This window comes from Erigeron canadensis, chromosome 7 (genome assembly GCF_010389155.1).
Source record: "Erigeron canadensis isolate Cc75 chromosome 7, C_canadensis_v1, whole genome shotgun sequence".
Taxonomy (NCBI): domain Eukaryota; kingdom Viridiplantae; phylum Streptophyta; class Magnoliopsida; order Asterales; family Asteraceae; genus Erigeron; species Erigeron canadensis.
In genome coordinates, this window is record NC_057767.1 from 23,874,428 (window position 1) to 23,889,134 (window position 14,707).

General features: G+C 30.7%; 1 protein-coding gene across 1 annotated transcript; it reads right to left on the minus strand.

The window, feature by feature from the left end:
• Positions 1-6,761: 6,761 nt before the first annotated feature.
• On the minus strand, positions 6,762-10,526 carry LOC122608335 (transport inhibitor response 1-like protein). The gene is made up of 3 exons (XM_043781430.1): positions 9,877-10,526; positions 8,428-8,938; positions 6,762-8,014 (listed from the first exon to the last, which is right to left on the minus strand). The coding sequence occupies exons 1-3, from the start codon at positions 10,383-10,385 to the stop codon at positions 7,250-7,252; spliced, it is 1,785 nt and encodes a 594-aa protein (XP_043637365.1). The 5' UTR covers positions 10,386-10,526; the 3' UTR covers positions 6,762-7,249.
• Between the last annotated feature and the right edge of the window lie 4,181 nt (positions 10,527-14,707).

Here is a 14,707-nt window from a genome sequence, read left to right on the forward strand (position 1 = left end):
ACATAAATATATATCTGATGATAATTTTTTTAATTTAAACTTCTTAAATCAAGCTACTTTTTCTTTTTTCTTTTTATATAGGATACTTAACATTTAAAAAAAACAGTATGTAGTTATATATTTTAAACTTTAGAATATTCTTTTTATTTGGAGATAAATAAAAAATGTCTATCCTTATTAAAGTCATCAAGACTTAAACGTTAATTACAAAACTATATGAAATATAATGAAGTAACGTACTAAGATAGTGTTAAGATTGATTAATTTTTTAAAAAACTAAAATGTTGTTAAAATTATAATTTTAAATATGATGTCATAATTTATAAAAACATTTGTAGGAAAGATTGTGAGTTTGTCACATAGGAAACTTTTTTAAAAAATCTTTTAAAAACAATTCTCTTTTATTAATATAAGATATTGGATAATATATGTAAAGTATCATATCTTTATCTTTTCCCTCTTATAAATAAAATGAATAATTTTTTAATTGTCAAATGTACATAATTATCACATCTTTAAAAGTTTCATGAAGTAAATTAAAATAAATAATTTTTCAATAATCATCATAAAAATAGCTGATAATATTTATTGTATTAATTAGTTAGCTTTTGTTTTATTAAGAGTATGTTTTTAAAATTTCACCTAATAATATAGATTGGTGCCCGCGTGATGCAACGGCTGTAACGGCGACGGTGATGGTGTGGTTATTAACGTAAACGTAATTTAATTGCGGTCGGATATGTGATGAATGTGTGAGATATGAAATGGGGGGAGGAGGGGGCGAAATTTGAGTTAGGGTTTTTGTTTTGTGATTCCACGTGAGGGAAAGATAAATGTTGAATCTTTTTAAGGGCATTTTAGTCAAAGTATATAAAATAAAAATAAGGATGTATTAAGATACATGGAGGTCAAATGTGTCAATTTAGGTTCTTAAAATTAAAGAGAATGAGGGGGGTTTGTTTTATAAAGGAATATAGAAGTTTATTTATTTGTCGCAGAATGTTGTCATCGTCTTTACTATTTTTGTATTCGTTGATAAATAGCCAAGTATTTTATCATGATAACTTCTATAAAATAAACAACATATTGAGAATTTGCAATGCGGTGTCTTGGACATAGTCTAGACATGTTATGGATCCGTTAATTTTTTTCAGTTATTTTTTGTTGACGATGTTTGTAACATGTTATGTATAGTTTACTTTCGCTTTTTTTCTGTTTGGTTTTTTAATTAAGGCAAATTTAAAAAAATTAATTAACTGAATACTTTTTATTGTTATTTATACTTCCTATATAAACAAACTATTCCCTCTCAAATTAAACATTCTACCTTTAAAATTCCTATTTTACCCTTTTAATTTACACTACCACCAAACCCTTTATTCCTAAATCTATATCTATACTATACTAATAAACAAACTAACCTTAATTTTTAACACATTCTTAACTCACACACTAAATCTATCCAATATATTATTAAAATATTTTACACCCATATTTTTTCAAACTATCTATCTCATTTATTAATTAATTTAAAAATTATCACCTAAAATCTCTATTAAATTTTTAATAAAGTTATTTACAAAATATACATCTCTTAACCATAAAATAACTACATTACCATTTACATCTATTACTTTAAGATTAATAATCACATCGTTAACACCACCGTCACTAGCACCGCCCGTTGCTGCCATCGCCGCATTGCGCGGGTACCCATCTCGTTTTTATATACATTGTTTACATGATATATCATAACTTTTTTTTATAATTGGGTACTTTTTTATTGTTATTTTTATATATATTGATGTTATAATATATCGTTATTTTTTACATATGATAGTTCCACTTATTTTGTTTTGAACTCATTTATATCATAACTATATCTTTAACTGTGTAACGCACAGGTTTAATCGAGTAATTTATATATGAGTATATATAGATTATGTTGTATTTTCTTCTACTACTTCTACGATTTTTCCCCCTTAATCTTAAACATTCAAATTTATTATTTCAATATACCCTAAATATATCCAATAATTAAAAAATGACTTACTACACCACATATGTACGCATTCACCTTTCATCCGTGACTAACCTACTTCACCTACATCTCTTAACCTTTTAGTCTTTCACAATTCCTCCTTTATCCATCCTTAATAATATTCTATGGAAACTCTGACCATTTAAAAATGAGGAAATATATTTATTTGTCTTTAGAAAAAGACATAACCCTTTAGAAGTTTGGCAGCCCCATGTAGCAACTTCAGGTGGTGTTGACGTCTGAAAAGCTGGCTTGACCCCGCACATACCTTTTCCACAAAGAATATGCATAATCTACAATGCTAATATGCGTAATGTACAATTGCTAACAGGTTTTAATATAAATTTCAAAATTGAAGTGTTCTTTATACAAAATGTTTTAACTATGCACAAAAATTTATATGCTATACAATCTTACAGTGTTGTATTATACTTGTATGGTTTATGTATGGAAAAAGATACTTGTACTACCATTTTTTATGAATATACCACAATATACGATTTATATAACTCATTACTGTACAAACCAATAATGCGTAATTGTGGTACAATCATCAAAAGAAATAGTACGAATATCACTTCCCTTTATGTATTAATGTATGGCCGTAAATTTGTATAGTTAAATCACATCTCTTGTTTACTGTTATATCATTTTTTTAATATCTTACACACTATTAACAACCATATATATATTTTAACATCTTCTTCTTTACTTTCTCAAATATTGTATCATTTCCTTTAAAAGCAAATAATTTTTTGGTTTTATTTGTTAAAAGGCTTATTGGCCCCACGCAAACACCATCCCGGCCCTCTCGTCCTACCTTTTCTTGACGACAAGGTGTGCACGAAAGAGCCATGAAGAGCCCCAAAACAAAACAATGTCGATGAGTTAAATATATATATAACTCGTTAATACGGGCCTAATCATCTATTGTTTAAATATATATAGAATGGGTTAGGTGAACAAAAGAACCATCATTTAGATGGGGTCTTCTTAGGGAAACTTACGGAGATGATGTTGGCTTGAAAACTTCGGAACAAATCTTAAAGGAGTACACGAATTCCAACTTCCAATATATTGTTCACCTTGAATATCATTGCTGAGTTTCGAATCATGCATTAATATCACTTGCCGTTTTTAAAAAAAGACCGATAATTGTTTGTACAATAAAACTTTTATAAATTAATAATGTCGGGATCAGTGTATTTTATCAATGTAGCGAGATATTATTATGTCGATAAATTAATAAATTATTAATTTAAAAAAATTCATGTAAGACGAGCTTGAGGATAATTCAGTAGCTTAAAACCGGTCACTTGAAAAGAAGCATTGTAATTGACAACAACAATTCACACATTTTGTTGCAATACGAGAAGATAATGCCTTAATTCTTAAGTGCAAAAGGAAGATTTATTTTATACAAAAAAAAACTCATTATAAATTTAAAGTTAAAAAAGCAAACAAATGACTAACAAAATAAAGTAACTCTAAATGTCGTCTTACACGGAAAACATATGACTTTAAATTCATTTTACTAGACAATTTTAAAATTTTAGAATATTTTTAGGAATTCTTAGTGTGTAGTGTTGTCGGGACCAATATATTAATTAGGATTTCAAAAAAGTTATTATCTTATTATTTTATTAATTGAGGTTCAGTTTTGTACTGGTCCCAAGTTAAGACCAGACAAATTATTAATTTTATGAATTTATTAATTTTTCGAGTATTATTTACAATTCTTTTCATACATCATTCAATATACATCCTTCAATAAGGCTACTATCAAATACCAAGGCTCATTACAACGTTTTATTTTGACTATGGATAATCAAATATACAAACACTTTTGTGGAATTAGACTTTTATCATTGTTTACAAGAAATTTACTAGTCTTTGTTAGGCAATACGTAACCATTTTTAATTAAAAATATTTTAACATTTCTCTTATTTTGTGTTTAAAATGAGTCTAATCATAATTATCAACTCACTAAAAAAAGTATGCATTATAATTTATAAGCTAAATATGAGTTAAAAACAATAATCTTAATCATTGCTCTTAAAACTCGAGTCAATTCTGTAAGCTTAACCATCATCTTTATATATATGGGGATGGGAATATAAGGCTGTCGGGTATCTAAACTTAGGTGTGGAACACTTTTTCCCTATATATATATACAAGGTTTTTTACTTGCACGATGTGCGGTTATATTTTTCAAAAATGCTTTAGTATTGACATTAATAATTTAGTGTGGACAAATGTGGTGTTACAAAATAATTATGTCAGTCCACACTAAAAAGTGTGAACTTTTAGTTCTACACACTTTTTAGTGTGGATAAATTTTTATACACTTTTAGTTTTACATAATTTTACACACATAAAAGCGTGACAAAATTTTTAATTTGTTCACACTAACTAAAAGTTGGGACAAATACAACATTATTTGTAGTGATTTAACGTAAATACGTAATAATGTTAATGTGTTGTTCATAGTTATAACTATGAAGGGATTTTTGGTTATGCCTTATGAAAGGCCATCAAGATAAATTAAATCTGATCCAAATTTTAAAAACAAAATTAACGGGCTTAAAATCAATACCAACAACAAAAGAATATGTCAATAAAGTACATGCACGATGCGCGAATAATTGACTAAAATATGACAAAAATAATTAGTCAGTAATGGTGTTTAGAAAAGAATCCATACGATGTGTTTTCTAGATTTATAGACGCTATAATAAAACATTCGTCTTTTTGTTATCTGAAGTTCATCTACTATATCATATTGAAGTATACGACCGATAATATCTGCATAAACAATAATTAAATTATATATATATAGTATATATATTATAGTAATAAACTACTTGATAGCATTTCTGTGATTTACTGATAACGAATTGTAAAGTTCACAATATTATGCACAAATAAAAGTCGATGTTCATTAGTAAAAAAAAAATTATCTAAGATAGTTTTATATGACATAAACATAGTAGTATCTATATAATATAGCTCCCAATAAAATCAAATTTATTAAGATATGTATAAGATTGTTTTATATGACATAAAAATAATAAATAATTTATTGATCAAGAAAAAATGGATATTATTTATTTAGTTAAAAGATTTAATAGTAATAATTATTATAAATATAACTTTTTGTTAGATTTTTGTTGCCAAAGTTAATATATAATAAAATAATTATTGTGGAAACAAAAATATGGAGATGACACATAGGATAAATCCTATGTGGCAATATTTAGAGATAGCTTTGAGTTGAGGTGGATGGTCTTAGAAAGCTAGGATAACTATTGTTTTATTAGATATATAGATATAGATATAGATATAGATATATAAAGAGGGTTGGGAGTATGTGGTTGTTATGTACCTAGTTTGGGTATAGAACCCCTCACATTTTTTTTTAATCCATAAAATACATGGGGGCCCATCATTTATTCAAAATATTAAAAAATTAGTATGTGAGTGGTTCTATACCTAACTTAGGTACATAACAACCACACACTCACTTTTCCCATATAGAAAAAGGGTTGGGAGTATGTGGTTGTTATGTACCTAGCTTGGGTATAGAACCCTTTACATTTTTTTTTAATCCATAAAATACATGGGGCCCATCATTTATTCAAAATATTAAAAAATTAGTATGTGAGTGGTTTTATACCTAACTTAAGTACATAACAACCACACACTCACTTTTCCCATATAGAAAGAGGGTTGTGAGTATGTGGTTGCTATGTACCTAGCTTGGTTATAGAACCCTTCACATTTTTTTTTAATCCATAAAATACATGCGGGCCATCATTTATTCAAAATATTAAAAAATTAATATGTGAGTGGTTCTATACCTAACTTAGATACATAACAACCACACACTTACTTTTCCTATATAGAAAGAGGGTTGGGAGTATGTGGTTGTTATGTACCTAACTTGGGTATAGAACCCCTCACATTTTTTTTAATCCATAAAATACATGGGGACCCATCATTTATTCAAAATATGAAAAAATTAGTATGTGAGTAGTTCTATACATAACTTAGGTACATAACAACCACACTCACTTTTCCCATATAGAAAAAGGGTTGGGAGTATGTGGTTTTTATGTACCTAGCTTGGGTATAGAACCCCTCACATTTTTTTTTTAATCCATAAAATACAAAACAACATTTTTCATATATTTCCCAATTAGAGAAATGTAAAAATGTAAAACATTTTTAAACAAAAAATCAATCATAATTATATAAAAGATTTTGCTAAATAAGGCTGTAGTTAAATGTATTAAATAGTTGTACACACTTCCCACAGGAGTGAACTTTTTAATATAAAAAATATAAATTTTTTATGCACTCTAACCCTAAAGAATGTCATTTTCCTTTTATAAATTAGCAAAAAATGATATTTTTTACCTTGTTAAACATTACAGTTGGTTCCTAAAATAGAAAGTTTTGGAATATATGTTATCTAAAGTAACAAAAGTATGTCATTACCCTATTGTAAAACTTCTAAAGAACTCATCAGTACTCTAAAGTAACAAAAGTATGTCATTACCCTATTGTAAAACTTCTAAAGAACTCATCAGTACTTTAAAGACATGTACAATGCTATTTATGGTGCATCAAAAGCAGCCATTCTAGTCCTATTTCCAACTGAAAAATAAAGTATAGTGCTTTTTGACCAAAACATCTTTGAATATAAAGCAAGGCAAAGAAGTTAAGAAACTATGAATGCATATTCAAAGGTAGTAGTTCTTATAAAAAAAAAAAATAACATCTGAATATCACATGAATCAGAATTTAAATTTCTCTACTACCAAATTAAAAGAATTACTATCATCAAATTCATCATCTACATTTTTGCAGTAAGAAACACAAACTTTGAATATCTTACCACTTTTCGTATCAGATAACGAATCAAATGCAAGTGTTTTTCTCATCCCATAAAAAAAAAAATCCAATCTTTAAGTAGAATGCAACAAACTTGTATTTCGAGCCAAGGGAGAGTTGGGTTGAAATTGAATTGGTCGTTAGACTTCAGCGACCCACAATCTTGAAACAGGTAAGAATGATCACTAGTCACAGTTGTTACTCGAATCTTTCATGAGATCGGTAATCACTACGTAACTTCTCAACAACCATTACTCAAAACTTGAATGTTTGCTGCTTGAAATCTGTATATTGATTCTTACTTGGAATATTTATAGAATCTTAACAAATTCTGGTGCATCGGCTCGTGGTCCATCAAGTGACCTATACATATAAAGTGTGTCGACAAGATCACCCCTATCCCCTCCTTCTTCCTCGTCCCTACGGAAAACCTCCACAACTAATTTCGGCAATCTTCTAGCAATATCCAAGCATCCTTGTCGAGTCACACTACATGAGGATAACCAAACAAACCTCATATTGTAAAAATGGTGCAAACCTGACTGCAAACCTGAGTCCCCAAATGGGCTATCTCTAATCTCGAGCTTTTGCAGACTAGTGCAACCCTCCAACACGTATTTCAGACCTATATCACTGTCACCATTAAAACCCACAGATAATGTTCGCACCAACTTACCATATTGCCCTATGTAACTAAAGGCCCGATCCGTGAGCAAACCAGAAACAGCTAACCGAGTAAGTTTCTTACAGTTCTTGACAATGGCTCCAAAACCCTCATCCATAGGTTCACCAGTGATTCGGTCTGGTCTGTACCGGCCTATTATACAGAGACGAAACACCATAAGATCTGGGCAGTTATTGGACATGGCTACAATGGCTGCATTTGTCATCTGCTGACAAAAATAAAGAATGGATTCCAGTTTTCGACACCCTAAGGAAATTGCATGCAGACCCACTTCAGAAACTAGCACCTCGGCATCTTCAGAAGGATCAAAGGGAAAAACACGAAGCTCACGAAGATCTTTACATGTATCTGCTACTGCTTGAAGTCCCTCATCACAGATTGAATCAAGTGCCTGAAAAAAGATTGAAAATACATGAATATAATGACAATTATTTTAATCAATTCTAGTGACTAACCATACATATACAAGTAAAAATCTCTATATATGGTTGTTTAGCGTCAACTTAAAGGTTGACTATAACCATAACTACAAATTACAGATGTAAAGATCTATACTTGCAGATAAAAGTTTAGACGTCGAATCAAAAGTTCATTAAATCATTTAATATGGGCAATTTATGATATGGAGTCCTAAATAAAGTTAAAGAAAATGTAAATAGGTAACATCAAACCCAATGCAACATCTGTTTATCCAAACACTAAATTCCAAAATCTTTAATCCAAACATTCTCTTAAACCAAGCTATAGATATAAAGATGCATAATTTATAGTTGAAGCAAGAATCTTAATGTATATGAAACTTACCCAAAAAATCTGCAGGTTGTGACAAAGACGAATAACGGGCTTTAGCTGTGCAGCATCAATGTTGGCATAACTAAGATTCAACGAAGTGAGATTAGCACAGACTGGATAAATGGTCGGAAGATATTCGGGAGCAATTTCCCTAAAACCCGAAAGACATACTATCGACCTACACGCAGCAAAAGCAGAACCGTAATCGGGTTCTTGATTATCTTCTTGCTGATCAACCATCTCCAACACACAAAACGAACCAGTACCCAAATGAGTCAGCTGGGGTGCTCGTAAAGTCAACCTATATAGCTGCCCTATTGAAACATATCGATTCAATCTAAGCTTCTTTAAAAACGGTGATCTTGCTACTAGTCTCTCCAATGCATCAAAATTTATTGGGGATTCTACACAATCAAAACATAATGACTCCATATTACTTGTACCCTCAACATGAAAACATGAAATCCAATCAACATCATCATCCTGAACTTCACTTTCAATCATTTCGAGAACTCGTAGATCCCTAATTTTACAATTACAATAAATCAATAAAGCAAGAACTTCCATTAAATCAATTTATAAAAGAAAACATAATTGCTTATAAGTATATATACACAACAACAATATCCAATCTTTCACAGGGTAGAAAAATCTACTTCCAAGAAGTCCTCCAACAAAAGATTGTTTATATATATTAATATATGGGAAAAGTGAAGGTGGTGTTGTCACACACCTAAGTTGCGTGAAATTCCTCTCACAAGCAAAAGATTGTTTAATGATTCAAAATGAAGTTTTTAGGTGTTCACACCATGTTCTCATTTTAAGAGTGTTCTTATTTGATTGACCCATATATATATCTAATACTAACTTATAAAGCATTTTGCTTTTTTTTAAGAAAAGATGATTTGAACTACCATAAATACTCCTATTCCTTATTCACTAATTTAAACATCTCTACCTAATATACCTATAATAACCTTGAATTTCAACCACTCATTTTTTTCTCTCTGCTCAAATCTCAACCACTCATTTTTTTTTCTTTCTCCTCCATAAATTATTTTATTCCTCTAATTCATTCAAAAAATTTTATCTCAAAAAACGTATATCGATAAATTATAAAAATTATATGGGTGTTCTTAAAATTCATCCTCTTTCACTAGAGATCTCATTTGATATACTTTCGACGAATTTTTAAATCCGAGGGCGGAACAGGTACGGCTAAAGCATTTGGCTATCACACTCTATGACTTATCACCTCCTATGACCTATTGCGGGCACCATCTCTCAAGTATATATATATATACAACACCACCATATCCTATCAAAGGGATGGTGTAGAATGTTCAGATGTAGACAGTCATACTGCTTCCAAGATGAAATCCGGCAAAAGGGTTTTTATAATAATAAATATATATCTAGATTTATATCTATGTCGATATATATAAATATTATGAATGTTACCTGCATTTAGTAGCAATAATGGCAAGTCCACTAGTGGTAAAGCCATCACAACAAACCAAAACAAGTTCCTTAAAAAGCGGAAACGAGTGACCAATAGCACCAAGATCATCATCACTAATACACATGCGTTTCAAATGAATCTTTTCAAGAAACCCATAACACCTCCCCATAGCCATACCCCATGGTCTAAAATACCCACCCCAGTCCGGAGGCAACAAACTAAAATCAGCGAACCGGGGTTTTCCTTTCAAACAAACCGACCGGATTCTCTTGAACCGGTCTGTCACACGGTTTGGTGCCACAGCGTAACAGTTTCCAATAAATAGATCTGATCTAGTGTATGCTTCTGCACGGTACCATGACTTGCATACTAATGACACGGCGTTACGATCACGCCGTGATTTCAGGAAAACTAGAACGTTTTCGAGTACGTTTTCAAGAACTTGATCTGGGTATGCTGTGAAATATTCGCCGGCGCCGGAGATTGGGTTTCTTGATTCGTTGGACATTTTATTAAGATCTGAAAATGAATGGGAAAGTTTTATTTTAGTTTTGTTAGATCAAATAAGTGAGGAAATGAAAAGAGATGGGATGGGAAATGAGTAATAATTTAATGTGAAAAAGTTGCATAGGGATTCTACATGGTATGGGGTTTTTATTTATTTAAAGAAGTGAAGAGAAGAGAGATAGAGAGCTCTATTATTTGGGGGGTTTTGTCCTTTATATTGTACTGTTACACCACTGAAACTATATTTTATTATATCATAATTTTGTTAGAGTGCTTTAAACTATGTCTTGTTTGTTTTCGTTTTGTAATAGTTGGAATAAAAGGTCCAGTCTATCTTGGATATTAATTTATTTGAAAAGTGATAAATCTTTCTTAAAATTAGTTTAAAAATCTTATTAAAATTATAAGAGGATGATATATGATATTTATTTTCTTTTTTTTTAATTTGCTCCTTAGTTTTTTCACATGTCATCATCTCATGATTAGAAAGATTTTTAAGATATTTAGTTAGGAGGATTAATCATTTCCCAATTTATTTATTATGGTCATTTTCGGCCGAAGGGAGTGGGGCTCGGAGAGACCTCGGCCCCGAGTTCCTTAATTTGGTAACAGGTTAGATGGTAACTGGTTAAGGGTTCTATGAAAGATTTTCAGTGAGGACTGAGGATCGGAAAGGAGAGATATGAAGTGCAGAAGTAGGGCCCGCTAATGACTCTTTTAGTGACTATTTTTATTTCCTTTTATTTATATAAAAAAAGTTTTTTAAATTTACAACCAGATTCACATTTTTTTAAACCATAACAAGTTTCAATACTATTTCGTTATATTTTACAACATTTCATTTTACAAAATCATCACATCTGTCACTTTTTCATACCATGGATCCAAGACGAATTAAAAAAAAACGACACCTCCAAACGTACTCTATCTCCACAAATTCATCTGTTTTATCCGTAACAAACTCGGGTTCCAAACCAATTATATTCTCAACCTTTTTCAAATCAATTTTCTCAACCATTAAAGCTACACACAAATGAGCTCCTCATCCTGTATCTTCACAATCATTTTAAGCTAGCATTTTGATGATATTGTAAGCATGGAAGTTCAAGCCAGTGGTTCTTCAAAAAGGAACCTAGTCCCCAGATAGTGAAAGCAGACCAAAGGGCAATTCCTCTTCTTGAAGTCAGCGGAGTATGAAACAGGAAACAATAACCACATCATTCCTGACATGAATGAAACCCGAGTCCTCCCTTTGAACCAAGAAAGCTTAAAAAGAAGCAAATCGCATCATCCGTCTTGGTCTCAAATGTTGGGGATGACATCACGACCTACACACAAAGGAGGACACATTATCTGGACGAAAAACTCGAAAAGGATAAGTCGGCGGCTAGTTTGTTGGCGACACAACTCGACGAGGCGAAGTTCAAGCTTAGACAACGGGAGTTGAAGTATTTTACCGACTCACATGATCACATCACCGATCCCATTAGCATGAAACCCATTATTAACGAGAAACGTGACATTGGCTTGGCAATGTAGTTTTTAGAGTCATGAGAAATTTTTTAGGATTATGTGGTTTTTAAATATTATTTATGTAGCTTTTGACATTTATGTAATGTTTTGTAGTTATTTTTTAGAATTATGTAGCTTTTGACATTTATGACTTAAGTAATATTATTTATTGAAGAAATAGTATATTTTTAATTTTATATAGTTTGATATATTATAAATAAATGTAAAATAAAGATGATGTGGAAATTAGAGAAGGATTACCAATTGGTAAAATCATTCCCATCATTTTGGTGAAGATTTGGGGTGAGTTAGGGAATTTTGAGTTGATGGATTTGTATTGGGTGTTGATATTTGTTCAAGCTTAGACAACGGGACCCGTTAGCTTGAATCTTATTATTAGCGAGAAAAGTGACATTGGCTTGACGATGCAATTTGTAGTTTTTTAGTATTATGATGTTTTTTATTTTTTAGAATTGTAGTTTTTAAATTTAGGATTTTGTAATGTTTTATATTTTATGGAGCTTTTGAAGAAAATTTTTTAGAATTTATGTTATTTATGGAGCTTTTGAAGAAAATTTCTTCATTAATTATTGCAATATATTTTATTTTTTAGGATTGTAGTTTTTAAATTTTAGGATTTTGTAATGTTTTATATTTTATGGAGCTTTTGAAGAAATTTTTTTAAGATTTATGTTATTTATGGAGCTTTTGAAGAAAATTTCTTCATTAATTATTGCAATATATGCTAACGCTTTTTAAGTTAACTTTTCAAAAAGAGTTTATATAAGCTTAAAAGCGTAAGCTACAAGCTTATTCAAACAATTAAACTAGTTTTGTTTCGTTTTTTTTTTTTTAAAGAAACTATAACTAAGGCAAAAAAAGAAAAAAAAAAAAAACCTAAAACAAACACCCCTTAGTTAGACTAATCTGATGTAATGTTTGTTGCTTTTGTTACAAGATCTAGATTTCTTTAATGCAATTTGTTGTTTTAAAAAAAACCTCGATGTAAAATATGAACACATTTTACAAGTTGAAATGATATTGTGATTTCCAAATGACATCGTTTTGAGTTGAGGTATTTATATTAGCTACATTGTTCCATGTCATTGATACATGGAGGTTATGATGGACCTACACTCTTAAGTACTGTACATATATACATGTTTATCTTGTATTCAGAAATTGGTTTTGCTTTGAGGTTGGAATAGAAGTTATGGCTAATTACTTGGGAAATCATCCAACTTGTTCTAAATATCTTTTTCGGAATCCAAACAAAAAAAAATTCTATCGTGGGGAGAAAACCCGGCTAAAATATATATAAAGGGACCGCGTCATGTTTTTGCTTATGTAGACATGTTTTAGCCGGTTGCAATAACATTTTTAACATGTGTGGGTTTTTTTTTTACAAATTAATATATTATATTAAATATTTAATAAATTAGTGATCCATGTGGTTGTGATGTTGACCAGATTTAAGATCATAAGCTGCTTCATCTCATTCTCACCTTTTAACCTTTCTTCTTCGATACACTATCTAAATGATTTAGAACAGATTAATTTGTTAGGAAAAAACACTAGAATTGTAATGAACAATGAAGAATGACAGGTAATTCCAAATTATTTAATTACACAAACAATTATGTGGAATCCCCTTCCTTCTCTCGTGTTCATTTTTCTGTCCACCCCCACCGCTGGACTGCCGACCCACATCGCCGGAAAACGGGACACATGATAAAATGCTACAAAAATAACATCCATCATCATCAAATCAACAAAAGGTAACCCTCCAATCCCCAACACTATCGGACACCACCTCTGCCGTTACGTCGTCACTGCCGCACCACCGGAAGGTCATTACATCGCCGACAGCCCCCTAACAACACTCTTTCTTGGTTATTCCTGGTTTCTAGCAAAACCCACCAAAACCTAATGAAACGCCTAATTTGAATTTAACTTTGGCGTTTGTGGTAGTTTCAATAACGATTTTGTTTATTTGGGGATTAGGGTTTGTTGCTGGAAATGGTGGTTGTGGTAATGGGTGAGATGATGGTCAAGCCGTAAAAATGATGACTAATTGGATCTATTTTGCTTTCTGATCTTTTTCAACGGGAGATGTATAGTCGTCGGAGAAGATGAAGGACATGTGTGTGTGTGTGTGTGTGTAAATTGAGTTTATAATTTGATGATATATAGGCATGCAAACGAGTATAGAAGGAGATGCAATATATAGGCCTGCAAACGAGTCGAAAAAAGCTAACTTACATAGGGATGCATTATCCGGCCTTTTGCAATTAGTCGATTTAAAGGCGGACAAAAGGTATGTACACATTGGGGAGGAATACCAAATTATTGAATTTTGAATGTTTGCTTCGTTGAAGCGATTATAATGCTTTATCATATCTTTCGGTTTCAATGGCGTTGTTTGTTCTGTTTGGCCCGAGTTCTTTTTCTTTTCTAGCGATTGTTGTAAAAAAAAGCTATGTATATATTTTGTGTGTATGCATATATGTAAGAAAAAAATTTCCGATCATCATGATTGCGATGAGATGAATGTGGGTTTTAATTTGATTAGAATTTATGGAATAAAGATTGAAATCTATGTGTTAACTGAAAAGAAAAATGAATATTTTTTATATGCTATTGTAAGTGGGAAATCTAGGTGGATTATATTTTTAAAGGAAAATGACATGAATATTCCATGTATGAAATAAACGAATAAATTTAAATAAAAATGTGTTTGAAAATTGACTTGTTACCTGCAACTTACAAAAAAACCCCTTTATACATTTTTTAGTCGGGTTTTCTTCCTTC